This window comes from Haemorhous mexicanus, chromosome 4, assembly GCF_027477595.1.
Source record: "Haemorhous mexicanus isolate bHaeMex1 chromosome 4, bHaeMex1.pri, whole genome shotgun sequence".
In the NCBI taxonomy this organism is placed as follows: Eukaryota; Metazoa; Chordata; class Aves; order Passeriformes; family Fringillidae; genus Haemorhous; species Haemorhous mexicanus.
The window spans coordinates 77,033,474-77,060,479 of record NC_082344.1 but is presented as its reverse complement, the minus strand read 5'-3'; the positions used below and the strand labels follow the sequence as shown (position 1 = coordinate 77,060,479).

The following is a 27,006-nucleotide window of genomic DNA, read 5'->3' as shown; positions in this document are numbered from 1 at the left end:
TTCTTCTTCCTTAGCCTCCATGTTCTGGGGGATGGTGGCACTTTTGGGTTGGTTTAAGGTGGGAGCTCACTGTCTAACACAGGTGACAGGTATTGGGAGGTGATGGTAAATAATGTCATGGTAAATAATGGTGATAATGTTGGGGTAAATAATGTGAGGGTAAATAATGTTATGGTAAATAATGTCATGGTAAATAATGGTGATAATGTTGGGGTAAATAATGGTAATAATGTTATGGTAAATAATGGTAATAATGTCATGGTAAATAATGTAAAATAATGTCATTTTTAGTATAAAAAGATAACACTGCCCCAAGGTGGTCAGTGTGCCTCAGGCTGACCTGGGAAGGAGAAGGGCTTGGGAAGGTGCAGGGATTGACTGAGGAGGAGAAGGGATGGGAAGGAGGAAGGATGGGAAGGAAGGAGGGATTGGGAAGGTGCAGGGATTGACTGAGGAGGAGAAGGGATGGGAAGGAGGAAGGATGGGAAGGAAGGAGGGATTGGGAAGGTGCAGGGATTGACTGAGGAGGAGAAGGAGAAGGGTTGGGAGGAAGAAAGGATGGGAAGGAGAAGGGTTGGGAGGAAGAAAGGATGGGAAGGAGAAGGGGTTGGGAAGAAGGAAGGGATGGGAAGGAAGGAGGGATTGGGAAGGAGAAAGGACAGACCTAGGGCAGGCTGGAGAAAGGATGTCATAGATAAGAAATAATGAACAACCTCGAGACTGAGAACAGAGGAATCCTGACTCCTTCCCTGGCCACCAGGCTGGGAAAAGAGCCCTGGACACATCTCAGAGTCACCGTGAGCAGCAGAGCTTCTCCCGGGCAGGCAGAGGGATGGCTGGCCTGGGCTCTGCCACAGAAGCAGCTCTGGGCAGAGTTTGAGAGCTTTCATCCCCCGGCAGGCAGCTCTCCCCCCGAGGAGGCAGCTCTGAGCTCAGGCAGACGAGTTGTTTTGACAGAGCTCTCACCAAGCTCTGTCTGCGGCTCCGCGGCGCAGCAGCAGCGCCTGACAGAGCTCGAATCCCTCTCTCATTCAGGAGCCCACGGCGAGGGTGGCAGGAGCTGCAGCCTCCCAGCAGCTCAGCACAGCCCCTGGCGCCTGCTGGGATGGTTTCACCACGCGAGGAGCGGCAACCACAGAGCCTAGAGCGATGTCACAGCAAGCAGCTCCTGCACACGCGGCTCCCTGGCAGCGCTCTGCTGGAGCCAGCCTGGCCGCGCTGCCTTCCCCAGGCAGCTTCTCCCAAATGAGCTGCAGAGCAACAGCCACGGGCCAGCTAAAGATAAAACTCCCTCCAGGAGCTGCCACTGTGCCCCAGGAGCAGCTCTGAGGCGGGTTCCAGAAGAAATGCTGGAGCTCTGGGCAGCAGCAGTGCCAGCTCCTGCAGCTCTGCACCTTCCCAGCCTCCCCACCCTTCCCAGGCTCCTGGGCTGGATTTCACTGCCCAGGACAGTGCCCATTAACTCGAGGTGGGAAAAAGCCATTTCTGGGGCCTCATTAGCCAAAATGAAGAATTGATCTCTCACCTGTCGATAGCTGCTGCCCTGCTGAGAGCTCCTCAGTGAGGGGGGCTCTGGGGTTTGTTCCTACATTAGAAAGATGTTTTAAAAACAGCATTTTCAGCCCGGCTGTATCAATTATTTGATCAGCAAAACGCAGGAGAAAGAGCTGCTTGATCAGTATTTATTCAGGGCAGCAAGAAAACACACTCCATTTCTTCAGCTGAGCTTATTTCCTCGAGCTTTTATTGAAATATTGAAAAGCCAGGCTTGGTTTTTTATGAAATATGCAGCTGAGTGTTTGTTAAAATGCCCCCAGCCCCAAACATTCTGTGCAGGGGGAATACCCCACGCTGCCATTAATCCCCCTCTCCAGCAGGCTCTTAGGATTTCCTATTTTTTATTGAAAGGAAAAGTTGTCTTTGCTAATTGCACCTGTGTGGGGTGGATTTCTGCTCTCTCGGTTGTTGGGGTTAAATATTTGAGGAGGATTGAGAAGATGTTTGGGGGAGAAAGCCCCTGGTGGCCTTGGGGAGGTGAGTTTGGGTGGTGGATCCAGAAATGTGTGATGGAAACAAGAGCTGTTTGCTAGCAGGGCTGGGGAGTTTTGGGCACTTAGAAATGTTTGCTGTGGGAACCCAAGGGAACTGTGGGGTTTGGTGAAATTCCTCCTCCCTGCTCCTGTCTGTCCTCCCGGGGCTCCTGCAGAGGGTGAGGGGCAGTGGCACTGCTGGTCCCTGGCCCAAAACCAGGGTCCTGAGAAGGGAGCTGAGGGGGGAGAGGAAATGTGGAGGATTTGTGCTGATGGAGAAACTGCTCCAGTTGTTGTTTATGCACCACCTGTTCCAGCTCTGCAGGTGTTGACTCATGGAGTCATGGGATGGGTTGGTGGAAGGGACCCTAAATCCCACCCAGTGCCACCCCTGCCATGGCAGGGACACCTCCCCTGTCCCAGGTGGATCCAGCCTGGCCTTGGGCACTGCCAGGGATCCAGGGGCAGCCCCAGCTGCTCTGGGAATTCCAGCCCAGCCCCTGCCCACCCTCCCAGCCAGCAATTCCTTGCCAAGATCCCAGCCCAATCTCCCCTTTCCCAGTGGCAGCCATTCCCTGGCTCCTGTCCCTCTGTCCCTTGTCCCCAGTCCCTCTCCAGCTCTCCTGCAGCCCCTCCAGGCCCTGCCAGGGGCTCTGAGCTCTGCCTGGAGCCTTCCCTTCTCCAGGGGAGCATTCCCAGCTCTCCCAGCCTGGCTCCAGCCCTGTCACTGCCCTTCCATTGCTGGCACTTTGTGCTCCTCATTTCACCTCCAGTCCCAGAGTCCCAGAAGGTTTGGGCTGGAAGGGACCTCAGGGCCCACCCAGTGCCACCCCTGCCATGGCAGGGACACCTCCCCCTGTCCCAGGCTGCTCCTTTAAGGGGTCCCGTGGTCCCTCAGCCAGGATTCCTCAGGGACTGGGAGTGGGGTGTGCTGAGGGTCCCTCCCTGCCCTGGCTGGCCCTGTCCCCGATGTCCCTGTGCTCGATGTCCCTGCCCTGGCTATCCTTGTCCCAGATGTCCCTGTCCCGGCTGTCCCTGTGCTGGATGTCTCCATGCTGAGGGTCCCTCTCTGTCCCCGATGTCCCTGCCCTGGCTGTCCCTCTCCCAGATGTCCCTGTCCCGGCTGTCCCTGTCTGTGATGTCCTCATGCTGAAGGTCCCTCTCTGTCCATGATGTCCCTGTCCCCCCTGTCCCTGTCCTGGCTGTCCCCGTCCCCGCTGTCTCCAAACCAGCCCCTCTGTCCCCGCCCCCGCTCTGTGGCTGCTCGCGGAGCTGGCAGGGTCTGTCCCCAGGGCTGGCAGGGTCTGTCCCCAGGACTGTCAGGGTCTGTCCTGGGGCTGGCAGGGTCTGTCCCCAGGGCTGGCAGGGTCTGTCCTGGGGCTGGCAGGGTCTGTCCCCAGGGCTGGCAGGACCTGTCCCCGGACTGACAGGGTCTGTCCCCAGGGCTGGCAGGGTCTGTCCCCGGGCTGGCAGGGTCTGTCCCCAGGGCTGGCAGGGTCTGTCCCCAGGGCTGGCAGGGTCTGTCCTGGGGCTGGCAGGACCTGTCCCCAGGGCTGGCAGGGTCTGTCCCCAGGGCTGGCAGGGTCTGTCCCAGGGCTGGCAGGGTCTGTCCCGGTGCTGGCAGGACCTGTCCCCAGGGCTGGCAGGGTCTGTCCCGGGGCTGGCAGGGTCTGTCCCCAGGGCTGTCAGGGTCTGTCCCCAGGGCTGGCAGGACCTGTCCCCAGGGCTGGCAGGGTCTGTCCCCGGGCTGGCAGGACCTGTCCCCAGGGCTGGCAGGGTCTGTCCCCGGGCTGGCAGGGTCTGTCCCCAGGGCTGGCAGGGTCTGTCCCGGGACTGGCAGGGTCTGTCCCCGGGGCTGGCAGGGTCTGTCCCGGGGCTGGCAGGGTCTGTCCCCGGGGCTGGCAGGACCTGTCCCGGGGCTGGCAGGGTCTGTCCAGGGCTGGCAGGGTCTGTCCTGGGGCTGGCAGGACCTGTCCAGGGACTGGCAGGACCTGTCCCCAGGGCTGGCAGGACCTGTCCCGGGGCTGGCAGGGTCTGTCCCCAGGGCTGGCAGGACCTGTCCCCAGGGCTGGCAGGGTCTGTCCCCAGGGCTGGCAGGACCTGTCCCGGGGCTGGCAGGGTCTGTCCTGGGGCTGGCAGGGTCTGTCCTGGGGCTGGCAGGACCTGTCCAGGGACTGGCAGGGTCTGTCCCCGGGGCTGGCAGGGTCTGTCCCCAGGGCTGGCAGGGTCTGTCCTGGGGTTGGCAGGACCTGTCCCAGGGCTGGCAGGGTCTGTCCCCAGGGCTGGCAGGACCTGTCCCCAGGGCTGGCAGGGTCTGTCCCCAGGCTGGCAGGGTCTGTCCCCAGGGCTGGCAGGGTCTGTCCCGAGGCTGGCAGGACCTGTCCCCAGGGCTGGCAGGGTCTGTCCTGGGGCTGGCAGGGTCTGTCCCGGGGCTGGCAGGGTCTGTCCCCAGGGCTGGCAGGGTCTGTCCCCAGGACTGGCAGCGTCTGTCCCCGGGGCTGGCAGGACCTGTCCCCGGGCTGGCAGGGTCTGTCCCGGGGCTGGCAGGGTCTGTCCCCAGGGCTGGCAGGGTCTGTCCCGGGGCTGGCATGGTCTGTCCCCAGGGCTGGCAGGGTCTGTCCCCAGGGCTGGCAGGGTCTGTCCCGGGACTGGCAGGGTCTGTCCCCGGGGCTGGCAGGGTCTGTCCCGGGGCTGGCAGGGTCTGTCCCCGGGGCTGGCAGGACCTGTCCCGGGGCTGGCAGGGTCTGTCCAGGGCTGGCAGGGTCTGTCCCCGGGGCTGGCAGGGTCTGTCCCCAGGGCTGGCAGGGTCTGTCCCCAGGGCTGGCAGGGTCTGTCCCCAGGGCTGTCAGGGTCTGTCCTGGGGTTGGCAGAGTCTGTCCTGGGGCTGGAAGGGTCTGTCCCGGGGCTGGCAGGGTCTGTCCCCAGAGCCCCGGTGGCTGCTGCGAGTGGGAAGGTGCAAATGACACAGAGAGGGCTCGGGGAGCCAATTTGCAGCAGAAGGTGGAGACTGTAACAGATCCAATTCCAACTGCAGGCAGGGCAGCGATTCCCAAAGAGCCTCCTGGAGGGAACCTCCGGGGAAGAGCTCTCATTTCAGGGAGTGGTTCCTGCCCTGAAAGCAAGGCTGTCAAATGCAGCCTGCCAAACCAGGACCAAGAGCCAGCTTGCTTAGACCCGGCCTGTTCCCTGCTTTGGGAATGCTGAGTTCAGCCTCCATCCAAAGGCTGTGCCAGCTGCAGGGCACGATGGTGTGGCTTTTGTCCTTTATCCCACTCGTTTGTGGGGTTGCATCTGTGTCCTCTGGGCGTGTGAGTCCCCTGTCACCCTGTCCCAGAGCCCGGCCCAGCCTGGGGAACAGCTTGGTGCTGGCAGGGCAGCGCTGCTGGGGGCTGAGGGCAGCAGCACTCGGTGGCTCCCAGCCCCAGAGGGACTGAAATCCCTCCTGCTCGTGGCACAGCTGCTTCTCTGGGGGGTTTGTGCTGCAGAAAAACCCCTTGCAATGTTGAGGAGCGCCGGGTGTGCTCAGGGGTTGGGCACCAAAGGTCTGCCTTGGGAGATTTGCAGGTGGGTATCAGGGCTGGGGGGATTTCGTGATGAACTTCAGGTTTGTTCATCACTTCTTCCCCCAAAACACTTGGGTGTCCTTAGCTGGAATTCCCTGCAGTCATTCCACCTTGGACTGCATTTCCTTCCCCTTGCAGGCTGAATTTTGGCCTCAGCAGTCGGGGCAGGGAGAGCTGCTGAGCTCCTGGTCCAGGTGTGCCCAGTGCTGGAAAGCTGCTGGAGCTGGGCTCAGAGCCCTGATCTCCCCCACCTGTGGGTTCCCACCACTCCACCCTCCACACGCAGCACCTGGACAGGTGGTGGCACACAGCCCCAGGGACGCCGAGGTGGCGATCCCTGCCCCGTGTCCCTGTCCCCAGCCCGGGCTGGCTCCTCCCGGTGCTGCTGCCAGCAGAGAGAGGCAAAGAGCCGCACAGCAGCAGGGCCGGGGGCTCTGCAGGGGAGTGGAGCTTTTCCCCGGAGAGATTTGGAGGTTTTTAATGCCAACGAGAGGTTTGGAGTCACAGCTCGTTAATGAAATGGTGAGAAATGCTACTCACTTTCAAAAAAACTAAAAGGTTTATTAAAACCTGATCAAAAACACAACAGAAGGCTGACTAGAGAAAACACGGAGGTGCCAGGAGCAGAGGATTTTTCCCACCGCGTGCTCATCACACGATGGAGGTTTTGCCTTTTAACCCTTTAGCCCCTCCCAAAGTTCTGTCCATCGACCCCTTTTTGTTGTCCAGGGGTGCAGATCACTGCCTTAAATCTTGATTGGAGCTCAGGTGCTGCCACAGGAGCACCCCAAATGTCCTCCCAAATGTCCCAAACCCGGGCCACCCCTGCTAACAACACAAGGGGGGCAAAACAGGACAATAAATCTATAAAACTTCTTGCTATTGCTTCTCTATTTAACAAATATACACATATATATCTATTAATTAATTACCATATACACATCTATTAATTCTCTATTTAACATATATACATATATATATCTATTAATTCTCTATTAAACATATCTATCTATTAATTCTCTATTAAACATATATACATATAAATATACTTCTAATTCTCTATTAAACATATATATATACTTCTCTCTATTAATTCTTTAATAAACATATATACATATATATACATCTCTTAATTCTCTATTAAACATATATACATATATATAATTCTATTCATTATTAAACATATATACATATATATAATTCTCTCTATTCATTATTAAACATATATACATATATATAATTCTCTCTATTAATTCTTTAATAAACATATATACATATATATACATCTCTTAATTCTCTATTAAACATATATACATATATATAATTCTATTCATTATTAAACATATATACATATATATAATTCTCTCTATTAATTATTAAACATATATACATATATATAATTCTCTCTATTAATTCTATATTTTAGATATATACATCTATTTTCTCTAATAATTATTAAGCATATATACATATATATACTTCTCTCAATTCTCTATTAAATATTTATATATAATTCTTTCTATTAATTCTTTATTAAGCATATATACATATATATATACTTCTCTCTATTAACTCTGGATTAAACATTTATACACATATATGTACATACACTTCCCTCTATTAACCATGTAGACATGATATTTGCCTTTTAGCTGTGGGAGTGAGCCGTGGCATCACCCATGCATCCCAAGAGGCAGCTCATTAATGAGTGCAGCTCGTTAATAAAGGCTGCCCTGCTCATGCCGAGGGAGGTGCTGCCTGTTCCGCGGCTGTTTTCCCCCCGAAGCTCAGATGTGAGCCGGCGCGGGTCTGCTCCGTGCCCAGGCTCTGGGAGGAGGGAGGTGTGAAGCCCTGGCAGTGCCAGCAGTGCCACGGCTCTGCCGCCTTCTCCCGGCCATGTGTTCCCACCTCCCGAGCCTTGCACGGCACAGCTGGCTGCTCCAGGGAGCTGAGCTTAATAAAAACCCGGCTCAGTTCCCCTCTGCTTGGCTGGGCTTCCCCTGCTGTCTGTGCAGGGTGAGGGGTGGGATAATGGGATAATGGGATAATGGGATGGGGGATCAGAGTGCTGGGGCTGTGCCCCAACAGGAACCAGCTGCTGAAGGGGAGAGAAAATATAAAATTCTATCAAATTTCTATTTATTTCTATTCACTTCTATTTACATACAGTTTTTATTGATAAAGAGTCAACAATAAGCCTGAAGTGGAGGCTGGACATTAATCCGGGGATCACAAAACCAGCAACGAACACCCTGAGCTGTGGATCTTGGCTGGCTAAAATCCTTGTAGCCACCAGACACCGGGTTTAGGATTTTTGATCCACGTCTCCCTCTTTGCTGTAGGATCACAGGCTGGAGAGGACCTGGGGAGGTCGCAGCTCCCGGGATTTGCTGCTGGAATTCTGCCTATTATTTCAGCGGGTGTTTACCTGCACCTGGTGCCAAAATGCGAGAGCACCGATGTGTGAGCGAGCACAGCTCCAGCGCTGACTTTGTACCCTCAGCTTCACCCCTCGGCATCAGGGGGAGAGGGAAAAGAGTGGGAAAACACGAGAAGCGAGCCCAGCCCGGGGCTGGGAGGCAGGCAGCTCTGCGCACAGGTCCTTGGAGACAGGCTCTGTTCTCCGCAGCCCTTCCTGCGCGTTGGCGGAGCCTGAGCTGTGTCACTTGTGACTTCTCACTCCGCAGCCTCTCCAAATGCACTTCTGGCAACTCGCTGCTTTGAAACTGTTTCATTTCTCCCCCATTAGGCTGGGTGAAGTGAAAAGAGGCTCGGCGGCTCGATGGGCAGGGATTTATTGCGGTGTCGCTGCCTCAATCAGGCGAGCAGCGGGGAGAGGCGCTCCCGCTGCCGCAGCCGCAGCGGCGCTCGGCGGATCCATCAGGGATAAGAGCCTCCCTTTCGGGCACTAATGGCTTTTCCTCACGGTGTTGATGAAGAGCGAAGAGCTCCATTTGCAGTAAACTGTAATTTTTCCCCGCTCCGGTCTCCCGCAGGATGCGACAGACCCGGGATGTGTCCTTGAGCCGCTGCTCCCTTTTCCTGGCAGGAAAGTGTCCCTTTTCTGGCCAAGGGCTGGGCTTGGGGATGTTCTCGGTGTGGCTGTGACGGGGTTCGGGCATCGCCGTCGGACCAAAGGCACGGGGGGAGCTGCAAGTGCACCTCGAGGAGCCTCCCTGGTCCCGGGCGCTGCTCCTGCTGCTCCTCCTCAGCCGCAGCCCGGCTTTGGTCCAGCTCGGCATTCGGGGAGCCCATCCTGATCAAAAGGGCCCATTGCAGCTCTGCCCGGGCTGGCTGGCCTCGCCCGGGGTGCTGCACTTCACTGAGGTGTGCTATGGCACCGTGACTACCGGATTTCCTATAAGGACCCTTTTAACCCCTTTTACAGTATAATAACCGAACTAACAGCGCGTGCTTAACGCTCCAACAACTATTTTACAACAGTTTCTAACCCGTTTTTAACAATTCCAAGTCACGTCCAGGTTACGGAGCTGATTACACCTGCCAGCTCGGTGTGGCTGAAATGGGATTAAACAAATCTGCTCTGGAGCGACCTGGGCTGGATGAGGGAGCCCAGGGAGGGGTTGGGCACCTCCAAAGGTGCCATCCAACCCAAACCATTCCATGGTTCCAGAGGCATCCACGTCCTCCTGCAGCCCTGGTGCCAGGATGGTTTTCAGTGAATGATTCTCACTCTGCTGAAGCCTTTCCAGGAGAGTGCTGGGAGGATTAATTAGTTAATGTTTATTGAGTGCTGGGAGGCTGCACCGTGTTATTTCAGAGCTGATTTTAGCCGTGGGGACTCGATTCTGGTTCCACCCACTCCTGGGTTGGGATCTGGCAGCAGCTCCTGGTGCTGGGAATCAGCAGGGCCAGGGCAGTGCCCTTGTCCCCTGTGCTGGCACTGCCAGGGCACCTCCAGGGCTGGGGCAGCTCTGGAGAGCCCTGGAGGGGCTGGAGCGTGGCCAGGGCAGGAACAGAGCTGGGAAGGGGCTGGAGAATCCCTGAGGGAGCTGGGCAGGGGCTGGAGAATCCCTGAGGGAGCTGGGCAGGGGCTGGAGAATCCCTGAGGGAGCTGGGCAGGGGCTGGAGAATCCCTGAGGGAGCTGGGCAGGGGCTCAGCCTGGAGCAGAGGAGGCTCAGGGGGACCTTGTGGCTCTGCACAGCTCCTGCCAGGAGGGGACAGCCAGGGGGGTCGGGCTCTGCTCCAGGGAACAGGGACAGGAGCAGAGGGAACGGCCCCAGGGGAGGGTCTGGGTGGGCACTGGGGACATTTCTTCCTGGAAAAGGCAGTAAAGTATAGGAGGAGCCCAGGGCAGAGCTGGAGTCTCCATCCCTGCAGGAATTTCAAGCCCTGGCAGTGATGTGACACTTGGGGACAGGGGCAGTGGTGGCCCTGGCAGTGCTGGGGATGGGTGGGTGTGATTGTCTGAAATCTTTTCCAACCTGAACAATTCTCTGATGCCTCTCAGTGACTCAACAAGGCTCAGAATGGCAAAGGAGCTCTGGCACCCCCGAGGAGCTCCAGGTGCTCCTGGGCTGCCTCAGTGCAGCCTCAGGAGGGGCAGAAATGATCAGAGCCCTTTGGGATCTATCCCACTCGTGGGCTCCCTGGAGCTCTGTGTCCTGAAGAACCAAATCCTTCCCCATGCCAGGATTTTAGGAGCAGGGCTCTAACAACTCTGGTGGGGAGGTTTCCTGTGAGGAACAAGAGCCACAGGATGGTGTTACCTGCTTTGCCAGGTCTGTTAGGAGTGCCAGACTGCTCCATATCCGTGAGCAGCTGGAGCTGGGCTGGTTTTCCCCCCTTGTTTCAATCATTTAAATAACTGGGATTATAGGGAAAGCACATCTGGATTGGAGGCTGCCCTCCCAAGGGCACGGGAAGGGCTCCAGGAGGAGCTTTGCTGCATCCCACGTTCTGCACCACCCAATATTTGGAATTCAGCGTGGGCTGGGTGATCCGAGCTGCGCTTTAATAAACCTCACAAGGCCCGGGGTGTGAAACCACTGGCAGCTCCTGACGGGGTGCAAACTGGCGGCTGTTACCTCGTTAAAATCTGCATTTCCTGGGTGCAGGGGGGCCTGCTGGGAGGTGAGAACATCGCTGGTGGAGCAGGGAGGGAACAGCTCTTGAAACAGGGCTGGCTGGACAGATGAAAGAATTAACTGGGAATGCTGTTTTTCAGCGATTTCCTCTCCAACCTTGTCCTTCCAGAGGGGTTTTGGTGTGGAATGGGGCCAAGTCGAGCCGGGCAGACCCCGCTGAGGGCTCTCTGCAGGACTCAGACCTCTGGGCTTTCCTTTCCTCGCTGGGCTCACCTACCCCGTGCCTCCTAATTAGTTCTTTCTCTGTAACTGTGCCTTGTCACGATGAGTGATTAATGAGTGATTAATCAACGAGGGCTTTTCTCCAGGCAGTTATTCCTGGCATAGCTGGAGCGGGCACCCGTGGATCTGGGATCAGTGCTCAAAGGGTGGCACCAGGTGCCTTTGGGCTGAAGGAGGATGAGTTTGGATTAGAAATAAGGCAGGGGATTTTTATGGAGAGGGTGACAAATAACTGGCTGTCTCTGGGTGCAGGACTGTGAAATGTTCCCGTGTTTAATAGGAGGAGGCTCATCCATTAAGGAGAGCTGGAACCCTCCGTGCTGTTTTATAGTGACAGGTGTTGGGGAAGAGATTGGGGCTGGATGGATTCTTTAAATAAATTCTTTTTTATTTTTTTAAACTATCTCTAAGCTGCAATTCTGCTGCTAAATAAGGATTGCTAATGAATGTCCTGACAAGCAAAGATCACATTTATTCCCAGGATTTATTCCAGTCTCCATCTCCTCACCACAGCTTTGGTTCTCTTCAGATTTTGGTGGTCCTTGAGACCCTGCCTTAAACATCATCATGATATTTGAGGTGATCTTTCTGGATAACTGAACTCAGCTCCTGAGTTCATAAAATCCCAGAGTCCTGGAAGAGTTTGGGATGGAAGGGACCTCAGTCCCACCCAGTGCCACCCCTGCCATGGCAGGGACACCTCCCACTGCCCCAGGTGCTCCCAATGTCCAACCTGGCCTTGGACACTGCCAGGGATCCAGGGGCAGCCCCAGCAAATCTGGGAATTCATTCCAGCCAGCAATTCCTTGCCAAGATCCCAGCCCAATCTCCCCTTTCCCAGTGGAAGCCATTCCCTGGCTCCTGTCCCTCCATCCCCTGGAAATTGTCCCTCTCCAGCTCTCCTGCAGCTCCTTCAGGCCCTGCAAGGCCACACTGAGCTCAGCCCAAAGCTTCTCCTGTCCAGGGGAACAATCCCAGCTCTCCCAGCCCAGCTGCTCCATCCCTGGGATCATCCTGGAGCCTCCTCTGGACTCTCCAGCTCCTCCCTGTGCTGGCACCCCGAGCTCAGGGCTTTAAAACTGCTCCAGGTGCTGACAGAAGTGGTGACTCTTCCTCAAAAAACTGCAGAAAAATCAGAATCCTGGAAAGGACCCGTGGAAATCTCTTCCATGAGTGCTGAAAAGGTGGGTCTGAGACCACTGGTGAGCAGCCAGGAGCTGATTCCTGCCCATCCGTGAGGGATGTCCGGGAGGCAGAGCCTGACCTGAGCCGTGTGCTCGCCCCAGGTCTGACCCAGGGGACAGCTGCAGTGGCCACAGGCTGGAGCAAAGTGGCCACTGCTGCCTGCTCGGGTGGAGGGTGGAAGGCTGGGGTAACACTGCTCCAGCCCTCCGCTCTGCCCCGGTGCAATCCCACCCTGGAGCCCCCAAAGCTGAGTGGAGACAAAGCCCCTGGGGGCTCTGAGGCACCCGCTGGAAATGCTCCATCCCAGGGGACCCTCCTGCTCCACCTGGTCCTACCCAGCCCCCCGGGCTGAAATCCAAACCCAGCAGGAATCTGGGCTCGTTCCCTGGGCTCCAGAGCAGATTCCCCAGTTCCCAGGGGGGGTGAGGTGGGAGCGTGGCCGTTCCTCCAGGGCAGGAATGAAATCCCCCCAAACCCAGAGACTGCTCTCCCAAAGCAGCCCGGGCTGGCAGGGCTGTCGGGGAGCTGGAGCTGCTGGAAAACGCTGCAGACAGAAGAGGAATTAGAGGAGAAAGAAGTGAAAATGAGCTGGCAGAATCCTGAGGTGACTCATCAGGTGCATCTTGTGAAGTCTCTTTGGAGAAGTAATGAAACCGCGTGTTCTAACAATATTTGCACTGCAGCAGGGAAAGGCATAAATATTGGGATCAATTAATGAAATTAGAGAATTTGACCAAAAAAGCCCTCGTGCTGGCTCAGAAAGCATCCCTCTTCCTTTTTGCTGGTGTCAGTGCCTGCAGTTGGAGAGGAAAATCCCGCAGTTCTGTTTCCCAGCCTGCATAAAGGGGATCTGGGCAGCCCTGGGGTCACTGGGAAGTGCTGGGAAGGCTCCTGGAGCCCCAGGAATTCCTCTCCAGGTGAGCAGTGACCCGTGGAAGGTCTCCAGCTGGTGGGCAGGCAGAGCCCTGTCACTGTCTGGGTGTGGAGCCCCCTTCCCTTTGGGTGTTGGGATTCAGCCCCACCTGGTCTTTAGCACCAGGACTGTCCTTTGTGTGCCCCAGGCTCTGTTTGCCACCCGGGAAAGGGGGAATGATGGTTTTCCTTAGGAAGGGAATTTTTCCTCAGGAAAACTCCGGTGTGCATGTGACATTTAGATCTTCAGTTCCTCATCACAGGCACTGGAGTTCATCACAGAGCTTCATTTGGGAGCCTGGGATGAACTGGGAGTGGAATTTGGGGTTGTTGGTATCAATGGGTCAATTAATGCTATTTACAGCAGATTAATTACCTCATTCCAACAGCATTTTAATGGATTTATATTTGGGAATGGCAACAAACCTGGGGTGAGGGACGAGGGTTAATGAACCCCGTGGCCATGCTGAGCTCAGCGGGGTGAGCACCCGATGTGCAGGCTGGGTGGGTCTGGGGGGGAAATTCAGAGCCAAAAAGAGCCATCACCATCCTGGGATGAGGCAGCAGCAGGAGCAGAGCTCCCCAGGTTCTCCTGGCCCGGATTGGCTCCGGCACAACTCTCCTTGGAATAATTCCCCTGGTTCCTGGCGGCCTCCACTCAAGAGGATGTTGACAAATTGGAGAGAAGTGAAGGAGCCACGAGGGTGGGGAGAGATTGGCAAAGGAGCCTTGCCAGGGAAGCAGCCAGGCTCCTGGCTGGCAGGAAATTTGTGGGGTTTTAAATGGAAATGGAGCTTAAAGGGTGGATTTGCAGCTCCAAGTGCCCGGGGGGGGGGAGAACAAACCCAGACAGAGGTGCTGGGGCTGAACACGAGTTCTTAACAGCAAAACCCAGCAGCTGCTGGGACATTTCAGAGCCCTGGCTTCCCACCCCTCTCTGGAGTGATGCACCTCAGCGTCTGGGTGCTTTGGAGGTGATAATCTGGGTTTAGGAGTTTGGGTTTAGGTTTCAGTTTAGGTTTAGGAAACCCCTGTGCCTTGGAGGAGGAAGGGCAAACCTGGGGCTGTGTCTGTGCCAGGGCATCTCCGGGCTCGCTGTCTCCTCCTGCACCTTTCAGGGGGTGTTTCCTCCTCCAGCCCCTCACTCTGAGCCAGGCTTGGGGGTTCTGAAGCTGTCAGGAGGCAACAGTGAGAGTTTTCAATGAGATTTTTCCTCTCCCTGAGCGTTTCTCGGTGCATTTAGAAATGCGAGCTGGTGGCTGTTTATTCTATTTCTGGGAAGCCCAGGGTTTATTCCCTGTGCTCCCCGCAGTGCTTGCCCCACCTTGGTTCCCCAGCAGGGCTGGATTTCCGCAGGAAGCTCACCCAGGGAGAGGCTGTGCTAAATTTGCCTCGAGATCTCGGTGCAGCAGAGGATTTGGGGTTTGTAAAGCTCTGAAGTCTGGCTGTTCTTGCTCTTTCTTCCCATTCAATGCAAGTTCAATATTGTCTCTCGCTGCCCACGCAGGTGTGAAGGAGCTCAGGTGTGTCAAGGGTCTTTAAATCCATCCTGGTGTGCTGCAGAAAATGAGATTTTTGTCCCAATCCCTTGTGTCTGTTTATGACAGCAGCCAAAAGATGAATATTTGGGATAAAACTACACCGGGTTTTTTTTACATTTAATGTTCTCTTTTGTTTTTCCAGCTGTGGGGAGCTCAAAAAATCAAACAGGTAATACAGTTTTTAAAATATTTTCAGTTTTCCTTATTATTTTCAAGTATTGCTGCTTTTCCCTGTCCTCCCTCGTTCCCTTTGCCAGTTGCTGTTTTGCCTTCCCATGGAAATGTAAATGCAGAGAACACTCTGCCACCAAAGAGCCTGATTTTTTTCTTTTTATATATATTTATATATTTTGATGTCTTCATTTTCTCCTTCCTGTCTAGTCAAGAGCTTTCTTGTCTCCAGTTTTTTGCAAACAGTTTGACAGTTCCTTGGGAAGGTTTGTGCCTGTGCTGTACCTTCCTCCCTGCAGTCCCAGATCCCTGGGGGATGGATTTCTCCTTCCCAGCGAATTCCAGTGCAGCCCCCCGGGCCTGTCAGAAAACCTGGGGGGAAAAGTGGGCACAGAGGGGCCAAGGGAGCTTTGCTGCCGTGGGTCACTGAGGCAGATTTGGGGTTTTGGGAGGCTGGGATCTCCAGAGGCACCAGGGCTGGCTCAGGAGCTGTGGGGGCACAGCAGGGCTGGAATTTCTGGAAAATCCAGGTGCTCTGGTGGTTTGGGTTTTTGGGTGTCCCTTGTGGGGCCATCCAGAGAGGGCTGGGCCTGTCTGTTGGTGTCCCAGCTGGGGCTGGAGCAGGGGGGAGAAGGTTCTGGAATGGGATCCACACCTGCAATAGGGAGAAGGTTCTGGAATGGGATCCACACCTGCAATGGGAAGGTGCTGGAATGGGATCCACACCTGCAATGGGAAGGTGCTGGAATGGGATCCACTTTATGAGCAGGTTCTGGAATGGGATCCACAGCGGCAGGGGGAGAAGGTTCTGGAATGGGATCCACACCTGGAAATGGGGAGAAGGTTCTGGAATGGGATCCACAGCTGCAGGGGGAGAAGGTTCTGGAATGGGATCCACAGCTGCAGGGGGAAGGTTCTGGAATGGGATCCACAGCTGCAGGGGGAGAAGCTCCTGAAGTGAATCCCCCATTGTGTTTGGGTTTTGGGGGTTCCCCTGAGGCCCCTTTGCTTCCCCTGCAGGATGAAGGGATTTTTCTCCTCATCCTCCCCATCCTCTGGCACAGCCAGGGCTGTGCCCACCTTTCCTACCCAGCACATTTCAGCCCCAGGGGAGCTGCTGAGAACAGGCAGGGACAGAAATCATTTTCCTTTTCCCCCTCAATCTGCCGTTCCTGGGGCTCAGCTACAGCTGTGGGTGGCATCTGGGGACACAGAGCCACGACAGAGCCACGACAGAGCCACGACAGAGCCACCACAGAGCCACTCCGTGCATGCGAGGGTCAACGATTTCCTCCGAAATGACTAAAATTAATTAACATTTCTGATTTAATGCGTTAATTACTGCAGGAGAGGGGAGAGCAGTGCTGGGAGGGGTTTGTGGAGGCTGCTGAGCCCAAAGTGCCTCTGGTGAAAGCGAGGAGGGTCCCAGGGGGGAATTGCAGGGGCTCCGTGGTCACAGGAGGTGTTTGGAGCTGAGGGGTGGCTGGGCTGTGCCCTGTGCCCTCACTGTGGCTCTCTGGTGACACTTTTCCAGGCCATCATCCACCCTGACACCAACGAGACCATCTTCATGCCTTTCCGAATGTCAGGTACGCTGTGTCCCCCCACTCCCCCGCAGTCTGGAGAAACTGCTGGGGTGGGGGCTCTCCTCTTTTGGAACTGAATCTTGTCAGATTTAAACCATGATCAGGAAGGAATTCCAACACCAAAATCCCTTTGCAGGCGAGGAAAATGAGGATCCTAATTCCACTGAGATTTAGTGCTTAATATTTTCCCCTTTCCTTTTCCCATTCCATTCCTTTTTCCTTTCCTTTTTCCTTTTTCCTTTTCCTTTTTCCTTTTCCTTTTCCTTTTTCCTTTTCCTTTTCTTTTTTTCTTTTCCCCTTTTCATTTTAATTTTTCCTTTTCCTTTTCCTTTTTCATTTTTCCTTTTTCCTTTTTTTTTCCCCCTTTCCTATTTTCCCCTTTCCTTTTCCCTTTTCCTCCTCCTTCTCCTTCTCCTTTTTCCTTTTCCCCCTCCTTCTCCTTCTCCTTCTCCTTCTCCTTCTCCTTCTCCTTCTCCTTCTCCTTCTCCTTCTCCTTCTCCTTCTCCTTCTCCTTCTCCTTCTCCTTCTCCTTCTCCTTCTCCTTCTCCTTCTCCTTCTCCTTCTCCTTCTCCTTCTCCTCCTCCTCCTCCTTCTCCTTCTCCTTCTCCTTCTCCTTCTCCTTCCCCCCTTTCCTTTTCCCCCCTTTCCTTTTCCCCCTTTCCTGTTTCCTTTCTCCTTTCTCTTTCCCTTCCTCAGGAGGTGACAGACACTTCCTGTATTACCTGGACCACACCCAGTTCCTTTTCTGGCATTTTGGGGGATCTGTCACTGTTGGGAGCATTTTAACTTTGCAGTAAATGGCAAAACTTGCTGCCCACAACTTCAGGGGTGTAAAATCCAGGTCAGCAGCTTGATCTTTCCTCACTGGGTGAAGAGGAGGGGGCTGGGGGTTTATTCCCCAGGAAAGAATGGGATGATCCCTGTTTTTCCATGGGTGATGATGTCTAACAGCCCCAGCACTGGGATTCCAGGGAGGATCAGCTCCTCTGTGCCTTAATGAGCTGTTTAATGATTAAAAATTAAATTTAAACCCCTTTTTGGGGTTCTCTGCCCCCCATGCTCAGGTCCCCAGCAGTTTTTCTGGGAATGCCCCGGTGCTTTTCCAGCAGATTTATTTAAATAAACAGGATCTTTTCCATGGTTTTGGGTACAACATCCCCTGATTTGGGCAGTGCTTTTCCAGCAGATTTATTTAAATAAACAGGACCTTTTCCATGGTTTTGGGTACAACATCCCCTGATTTGGGCAGTGCTTTTCCAGCAGATTTATTTAAATAAACAGGACCTTTTCCATGGTTTTGGGTACAGCATCCCCTGATTTGGGCACAGGGGAGACGAGCAGGGCTGGGGGTTTGTGCCCAGGGCTTTGGGGGATGATGCTGAGGGTGAAGGGGGAGAAACCAGCACCCTCTGCTCTGCTGCCTTGTCCTGAATTTGTCTCCCAGTCTTCTCTTCCTCTCAGGTCTTTGCCCTTTTTGGCTGTAAGTTGGATGCAGGAAGTGCATTCAGTGATATTGGGGAAAGGCTCAGAGACCTCAGAGAAGTCAGGGAGATGAATTATAATTAGCACAGGAATTGGCAGCCACAGCAGGGGGGATGTGAGGCGTCTGATTCCTGTGGTGCTCAATAAAGCTTGAGGAAAAGACTTGGGAGAGCTTGGAAAGCAAAAATAAAGGGTGGGAGAACCAGGAAGGTGCTGCAGTTGTGGGTTGGAGCATCAGGTGGAGCTCCAGGATGTCCCAGGGCGGTGGCAGTGAGGGCACCTGGTTGTGCCAGGAGTCCCTGAACTGGGACATTCATTCAAATTAATTAATTTATTTATTTTCCCCCCACAGGTTACATCCCCTTTGGAACCCCCATCGTAAGTATTTGGTTGTGGGCACCAGGAAATGATTCCTGAGCACAGTTCTGCACCATGAAATGATTCCTGAGCACAATTCTGCACCAGGAAATGATTCCTGAGCATAATTCCACTCCAGGAAATGATTCCTGAGCACAATTCTGCACCTGGAAATGATCCCTGAGCACAATTCTGCACAAGGAAATGATTCCTGGCACAATTCTGCATAAGGAAATGATTCCTGAGCACAATTCTGCACCAGGAAATGATTCCTGAGCACAATTCCACACCAGGAAATGATCCCTGAGCACAATTCCACTCCAGGAAATGATCCCTGAGCACAATTCTGCACCATGAAATGATCCCTGAGCACAATTCTGCACCAGGAAATGATTCCTGAGCACAATTCTGCACCAGGAAATGATTCCTGAGCACAATTCTGCTCCAGGAAATGATCCCTGAGCACAATTCCACTCCAGGAAATGATTCCTGAGCACAATTCTGCACCAGGAAATGATTCCTGGCACAATTCTGCACCAGGAAATGATTCCTGAGCACAATTCTGCTATAGGAAATGATTCCTGAGCACAATTCCACCCCAGGAAATGATCCCTGAGCACAATTCTGCACCAGGAAATGATCCCTGAGCACAATTCTGCACCAGGAAATGATCCCTGAGCACAATTCTGCGCCAGGAAATGATCCCTGAGCACAGTTCTGCACCAGGAAATGATCCCTGAGCACAATTCTGCACCAGGAAATGATTCCTGATCACAATTCTGCATAAGGAAATGATCCCTGAGCACAATTCCACTCCAGGAAATGATCCCTGAGCACAATTCTGCATAAGGAAATGATCCCTGAGCACAATTCTGCATAAGGAAATGATCCCTGAGCACAATTCCACTCCAGGAAATGATCCCTGAGCACAATTCTGCATAAGGAAATGATCCCTGAGCACAATTCCGCTCCAGGAAATGATCCCTGAGCACAGTTCTGCCCCTCCAGCCCAGCACCTCGTGCCATTCCCACAGCATCCCCACCTTCCCCATTTCCTGTAACAAGGAATTCCTCATGGAAATCACCAGCTCTGCATGAGGGTGTTGAATTTGTTATTGAGGGGGTTATCTATTAATGTATTGAGAAATAATTGCATTTATTTATTATCTCTTGGGTTAGTGATCAATTAATCCAACCTCTGTTTGAGGGGGTTTTATCTATTAATGTATTGAAGGTATTTATCTATTAATTATTGGGTTATTGAGGAATTAACCCAACCTCTGTTTGAGGGTGTTTAATCTGTTATTGAGGGGTTTTATCTATTAGTGTATTGAGGATATTTATCTATTAATTATCAGTTTATTGAGGAATTAACCTCTGTTTGAGAGGTTTTATCTATTAGTGTATTGAGGATATTTATCTATTAATTATCAAGTTATGATGAATTAACCCAACTTGTGTTTGAGGGTGTTTAATCTGTTATTGAGGGGTTTTATCTATTAGTGTATTGAGGATATTTATCTATTAATTATCAGGTTATTGATGAATTAACCCAACCTCTGTTTGAGGGTATTTATCTACTATTGAGGTTATTTACCTGTTCATATATTGAGGTTATTTATCTATTCTCTATAAGAATACTGATGAATTAACCCAGCCTCTGGCTGAGGGTATTTACCTATTATTAAGGGGGGTTTATCCACTAATATATTGAGGTTATTGATCTACTATTTATGAAGTTATTTAGGAATTAACACAACCTATGAGGTTATTTATTTATCTATTATTGAGGTTATTTTTCTATCAATATATTGAGGCTATTTATCTATTATTATCTATGATATCTGTTGAGGTTATTGATGAATTAATCCAAACTTTATTCAAGGTTATTTATCTATTATTGAGGTTATGTATTTTTTAATATATTGAGGTTATCTGTTATTTATCAGGTTATTGATGAAATAACTCAACCTCTATTCGAGGTTATTTATCTATTATTGAGGTTATATATTTTTTAATAGATTGAGGTTATTTATCTGTTATCTATCAGGTTATTGATGAAATAACCCAGCCCCTATTCGAGGTTATTTATCTATTATTGAGGTTATATATTTTTTAATAGATTGAGGTTATTTATCTGTTATCTATCAGGTTATTGATGAACTAACCCAACTTCTGTTTGAGGTTATTTATCTACTATTGTTGTTATTTATGTTTTAGTAGATTGAGGTTATTTATCAGGTTATTGATGAACTAACCCAACTTCTGTTTGAGATTATTTATCTACTATTGCTGTTATTTATGTTTTAATAGATTGAGGTTATTTATCAGGTTACTGATGAACTAACCCAACTTCTGTTTGAGGTTATTTAGCTGCTCTTGAGGTTATTTATTTATTCATATAGAGAGGTTATTTTATATTGAGTATCAGGTTACTGATGAATTAACCCAGCCTCTGTTTGAGGTTAATTATCTATTATCAAGGTTATTTTTCTAGCAATATATTGAGGTTATTTATCTATTATCTTTCAGGTTATTGGTGAATCAATCCAACCCCTATTCAAGGTTATTTATCTACTACTGAAGTTATTTTTCTATCAATATATTGAGATTTTTATTAAATATCAGGTTACTGATATCCAACCTCTGTTTGAGGTTAATTGTCTACTATTGAGGTTATTTATTTTTAATAGATTGAGGTTATTTATCTGTTATCTGTAAGGTTATTGATGAACTAACCCAGCCTCTGTTTGAGGTTATTTAGCTGCTATTGAGGTTATTTATTGATTCATATGGAGAGGTTATTTTGTATTAAATAACAGGTTATTGATGAACTAACCCAGCCTCTGTTTGGAGGTTATTTATCCATTTAAAATCCTTCCCACAGCCCCTTTCAGCACCTTCTTTTTCCCTCTGCAAAGCTGAACTCGTTGCTGGCAAAATGCAACTCCTGCAACTCTCAGATTTCATTTTTGGACACTTTTATTTTGCATTTCTGTGGTTTAAGAGTCTCTTCCCAACGTGAGGAGCTCCAGCTCAGCCAGGCAGTGCTGTGTGCTCTCGTTTGGGTTAATTAACCCAAAGATGAAGGTGCTGAAGGATGTTGTGGGAATGATGTTAAATGGATAAATAATCTCAAACAGAGGCTGGGTTAATCCATCAATAACCTGATATTTAATACAAAATAACCTCTCCATATGAATCAATAAATAACCTCAGTAGTAGATAATTAAACAGAGGCTGAGTTAATTCATAATAACCTGAGAGATAATAAAAAATAACCTCTCCATATGAATAAATAAATAACCTCGATAGTAGATCAATAACCTCAAACAGAGTTGGGTTAATTGATCAATAACCTGATATTTAATACAAAATAACCTCAATACATTAATAGAAAAATAACCTCAATAGTAGATAAATAACCTCGAATGGGGGTTGGGTTAATTAACCCCCTGAGGCTGTGCCTGAGGGTGATTTCTCCTTGTTTTGGGGAATTTTTGGAGTGTTTGGGTGCTCTCCATGGCCAAAGGCAGAAGGGAGAGAATCCTGCCTGTTCTCCTCCTGCTGAAATGTCAGCTCAGCCAAACAGGAATGGTGCATTCAGCCCAGTTTTGTGGGAAACTGAGGCACACTTTGCCCTAAAAAAACTGGAGTCAAGAGGCACTTTATCCTCAAAGCCCCCAGCTCCTGGTTCAGCTGCTTGGTCCATTAAAATGGCCAAAGGAGCAAACCAGACTAAATTTAATCTCCCTAAACCCAGGGGTGCTCGAGGCCCGGCTCAAGGCTGTCCCCCTTCCCCAAGGAGGGGTTCAGCAGGGCTGCTGCTGTTTGTTGTGGTGGGCAAAGCCTCGGTGGGAACTTTGTGTGGGGCATTTTAAAAGAAAAGGTTAAACAAAAACGAGTTAACGATCAAATTGACAATGAAATCGGCCCCAATCCAGAGCTGTCAGAGCAGCGAGAGCTGTCAGATGAGCCCAATTTCAGGAGCTGTAAAGGATAAACTGGAACCTCTTGTCATTTAGAAAAAAAAAAAAAACCCAAACGTTTCAAATGTTAAAATTAAAATGTAACATTTATGCCAATCGATCTGTGAAATTTAGTGACAAAATTGGCAGCCTGCTCCGGCATAAAAACAGTTTGAGTCTTGTATTCCACAAAGGGGGATGGGATTTCCTCAAGAGAGGCTCGGGCTGGGCCCTCCTTGTCCCCAGGGAGGATTTGTGCCTGTCCCCAGGTGGGATCTGGGGTCAGCCGGACGCCCCGAGCCGTGAGCGGGCTGGGGATGAGCAGTTTAGGGCCATCCCCTCCCCAGGGCCTTCCCCTGCACAATAATCCAGTCTGGGGCAGCTCATTGTGGAGGGGATTAGGGCTTTGGGGGAATAATGGGATCTTGGCAGCAGCTCCCCTGACACCTCCAAATCCCAAATCCCAAATCCCGGGAATGTTCCTTCTCCCTGTGGCTCTGCCCTGGGCTTGGCCTCTCCATCCTTTTGGGTTTGGGGCTGACCCCACAGCATAGGGGACAGCCTGGGCTCTGGGTGACTGTGCAGGGTTTGGCTTTGCCTTTTTCCCATTTCCAGCCCAGATTTGGGGCTGACCCCATAGCATAGGGGACAGCCTGGGCTCTGGGTGACTGTGCAGGGTTTGGCTCGGCCCTTTTCCCATTTCCAATCCCAGATTTGAGGCTGATCCCACAGCAGAGGGGACAGCCTGGGCTCTGGGTGAGTGTGCAGCTTTGGCTTTGCCTTTTTCCCATTTCCAATCCCAGATTTGAGGCTGATCCCACAGCAGAGGGGACAGCCTGGGCTCTGGGTGACTGTGCAGGGTTTGGCTTTGCCTTTTTCCCATTTCCAGCCCAGATTTGGGGCTGACCCCATAGCATAGGGGACAGCCTGGGCTCTGGGTGACTGTGCAGGGTTTGGCTCGGCCCTTTTCCCATTTCCAATCCCAGATTTGGGGCTGACCCCACAGCAGAGGGGACAGCCTGGCCTCTGGGTGACTGTGCAGGGTTTGGCTTTGCCCTTTTTGCCATTTCCAGCCCAGATTTGGGGCTGACCCCACAGCAAAGGGGACAGCCTGGGCTCTGGGTGACTGTGCAGGGTTTGGCTTTGCCTTTTTCCCATTTCCATCCTGGGTTTGGGGCTGACCCCACAGCAGAGGGGACAGCCTGGGCTCTGGGTGACTGTGCAGCTTTGGCTTTGTCCTTTTTCCCATTTCCAATCCCAGATTTGGGGCTGACCCCACAGCAGAGGGGACAGCCTGGGCTCTGGGTGAGTGTGCAGCTTTGGCTTTGTCCTTTTCCCATTTCCAATCCCAGATTTGGGGCTGACCCCATAGCAGAGGGGACAGCCTGGGCTCTGGGTGACTGTGCAGCTTTGGCTTTGTCCTTTTTCCCATTTCCAGCCCAGATTTGGGGCTGACCCCATAGCAGAGGGGACAGCCTGGGCTCTGGGTGACTGTGCAGCTTTGGCTTTGTCCTTTTTCCCATTTCCAGCCCAGATTTGGGGCTGACCCCACAGCAGAGGGGACAGCCTGGGCTCTGGGTGACTGTGCAGCTTTGGCTTTGCCCTTTCCCCATTTCCATCTGGGAGGGAGAGGATCCAGCCCCTGGAGTTCTTCCCCTAAAAGCAGCTGCTGGGCTGTCCCCTCTTCCTGGGGCTGCTCTTTCCTCTTTGAGAGGAGAATTCATCCACCCTTAGGAAATTCAGCTCAAGCTTGGCCTTGAGGGCAGAGTCCAGCTGCCACCACAGCTTTCAGCACCTGATTTCCCCCGGCCACCCAAACTCGGGGTCTGGGTGAGCTTTCAGGGAACTCTGTGTTCCCAGGGGGCAATCTGGGGCTGCAGGTGGCCGTCCCAGCTTAGGCAGGGTTTGGGATTTGGGCTGGGGCTGCTCAGAGCTCCCTGATGTCCACGGGGTGGCTCTGGGGCCACCAAGGGCCCTTCACACCTGATCACCAATTAAATTCTGTCGCTGACACTTCACCAGTGTTTAGGAGCTCTTCTTCTTCTTTTTTTTTTTTTAATTTTGTTTTCCTTCTTAGTTATTTTTTCCCCTGACAGTAATTAAAAGTGAAATTGTACATTTCTTGACAGACTCTTGCACATATGGAGAGTTTGCATTTAAACGTGCCTCTTTCAGTCATACAGATTTTGGGTGCTCTTTTTTTTCTTTATTTATTTATTTTCCCGCCGGAATTTTCCCCCGGCGCTCAGCCCCAGCCTCTGCCTGGCCCTGTTCCTCCCCAGCCTCATCATCCCCCTGGTTTGGGGGCACCAGGGCTGGGCTGGGGCTCGGGGTTAGGGGGGCTTCGTTAGGGGCTGCGTTAATTAATGCCGAGCTCCGCGTGGGGGGAACGGAGCCGTAAATTAGTGGGAGCTGGCTCGGGGCCAGGGAACAAAGTCCCTGCAACTCCACGAGAGTGGGAGGAAAAGCTGGAGGAGGAGGAGGAGAAGGGAGAGGAGATGGGAAGGGAAGGAGGCCGCCCAAGCCCCGGCCCCTCTGGTTCGGTGCCGTTTCTCCGCCGCCCCAGCGGGGATGACCCCAGCTCACCCCTGGGAGGACAGCACTCCATTCCACCCCTTCCCAAATTCCTGGCAGCGAGCTGGGAGGAGGCTCTGGGGAAGGTCTGAGGGTGGGGATGAGCTCCCAGCTTGTGGAGTAAACGGATGGAGTTCAAGAGTTGCTCAGCCTTTGAATTCCGTGGGGTTTGGCAGGCAGGAAACACCTCCAGAAATGTGGGGGGCTCGGGGCACAGAGGGAGGCAAGGATGGCAGGGCTCCCTTTTCTTGCCTGGTTCTGCCTGGGAATTTTTTGTCCTGGCTGTGTTTGTGGGGCTGGGATCCCCTTGCCTGCATCCCTTTCCTCTTCTGCAGCTTCTGGTGGCCTAAAGTGGGAAAAATTTGCCCTAAAGCAGGAAAAGTGGCCCTAAAGCAGGAAACGTGGCCCTAAAACAGGAAAAACTGCCTTAAAGCAGGAAAAATGACACTAAAACAGGAAAAAATTGCCCTAAACTGGTAAAAAATGGCCCTAAAATAAGAAAAATGGCTCTACAGCAGGGAAAATGTCCCTAAAGCAGGAAAGATCATCCTAAGAAAGGAAAAACTGCCTTAAAGCAGGAAAAATGGCCCTAAAACAATAAAAAACTGCCTTAAACAGGGAAAGCTGGCCCTAAGGCAGGTATTTGGTGTGTCAGGGATGGGATTTGCAGAGCTGTGTCCCTGTGGTGCCCTGAGACAGGGCCCAAGGACACCCCAGGCCCAGGACACACCTGTGTGGCCTCAGGTGCTGCCAGGAGTGACCTCGCAGAGCCTCTGGCGTCCCTGTGCAGGCCCCAGCAGGGAACATCTGGCCAGATGTGCTGGGCTGGGCTGCCCCAAGCCTCGGGGGGACAGTGACACACTAAAAAAGATTAATTGATTAAAATAAATTAAATGAAAATAAATCCCAGGCTCCCAAAGAGGAGCAAAGTGCTCCCAGGGGGCTCTGCTGTCCTCAGATTCCAGCGGGATTTTTTTCCTGGTGCCCCAAAGAGGGAATGTGCCAAAGGAAAATGAGAATTCCCCGTTCACTGCCAGCAGTGACAGCTTTGAACTCTTGTCTCTGTGCAGGGTTTGTGCTTCCCTCCAGAAACACCTGGATTAGGGAATTGTTTGGGTTTTCATGGGGTCTTTGGGCAGTGCCAGCTGCCAGGGGATTTTCAGGCCGTATCATGAGCAGGTGATTATTAATTATGATAATTAAAGGTGCAGAGCTTTCAGGGGCAGTGACATCAGCCAGTTCCACCCCTGGAAAATGGAGAGACAGGAGGCTGATAATGACTGGGATGACAAAAATAACGGGAATGAAATAGAGCCAGAAATGAGGATAATTTATTCAAGTCCCTGGAAATCAGCTTGGCTGTTTGCATGCCTGGAGAAGCACAGAGAGCAAACCAGGGAGGCTTTAATAATGAGAGAATCTCTCCTCTTGCAGGTTGTTGGTCTCCTCCTGCCCAACCAGACTCTGGCCTCCACTGTGTTTTGGCAGGTGAGGCTCCTTGGGAAGAGTGGGAGTGTGGGGAGGTGTGTGGGTTTGAACAGCCAGGTGTCTGCTGGGGAAGGAGGAGCCTCCCCTGAAATGGAGAATGGAAACCCCTCCCTCTGAATTACTGTAATTTTGAAATTAAGGGGCTCTCAGGCAAAGGTGTGGGAATAGGAATATCAGTTCTTTACTGGGAAATTAGAAATACAAATGCAATAGTACAAAAAACCCACTGCCAGAGTCAGACAGGCCCTGAGCCCCTGTGGGTCAGGGTGGTGGCACAGTCCCATCCCAGGGTGGCACAGCCCCATCCCAGGGGGGCTCAGGGAGGTGGCACAGTCCCATCCCAGGGTGGCACAGTCCCATCCCAGGGGGGCTCAGGGTGGTGGCACAGTCCCATCCCAGGGGGGCTCAGGGTGGTGGCACAGTCCCATCCCAGGGGGGCTCAGGGTGGTGGCACAGTCCCATCCCAGGGTGGTGGCACAGTCCCATCCCAGGGGGGCTCAGGGTGGTGGCACAGTCCCATCCCAGGGGGGCTCAGGGAGGTGGCACAGTCCCATCCCAGGGGGGCTCAGCCCTCCTGCAGTGCCAGCTGTGGTTCTGCTGGAGCAGGGATCCTGCACAAGGGGGGAGTTTTCCTCTGCAGCTCCAGGGCTGCTGGAGATGGGCCTGCTCTCCCTCTGGGAATGCAGGGCAGGAGAAAGCTGCTCCTCTGGGAATGCAGTGGGCAAAGGCTGCTGGGCTGTTCCCAGGGCAGATTGGATCCAGGTAGGAATGCTTGGCTCCTCCCCTGGGCGGAGCATCTCCCCATGGGATGCTGGAAT

At 52.3% G+C, this 27,006-nt stretch overlaps 1 protein-coding gene across 2 annotated transcripts in view; it reads left to right on the top strand.

Annotated features, from left to right (window-relative positions):
* The window catches only part of SFXN5 (sideroflexin 5), a 97,321-nt gene that overhangs the window by 8,225 nt on the left and 62,090 nt on the right, over positions 1–27,006 (top strand). For both annotated transcript variants that reach the window (XM_059845568.1, XM_059845569.1), the window contains exons 2-5: positions 14,705–14,731; positions 16,268–16,322; positions 18,154–18,179; positions 26,135–26,188. In XM_059845568.1, coding sequence (XP_059701551.1) covers positions 16,304–16,322; positions 18,154–18,179; positions 26,135–26,188 — 99 coding nt within the window. In that variant the 5' untranslated portion in view covers positions 14,705–14,731; positions 16,268–16,303. The remainder of the gene's footprint in view (positions 1–14,704; positions 14,732–16,267; positions 16,323–18,153; positions 18,180–26,134; positions 26,189–27,006) is intronic.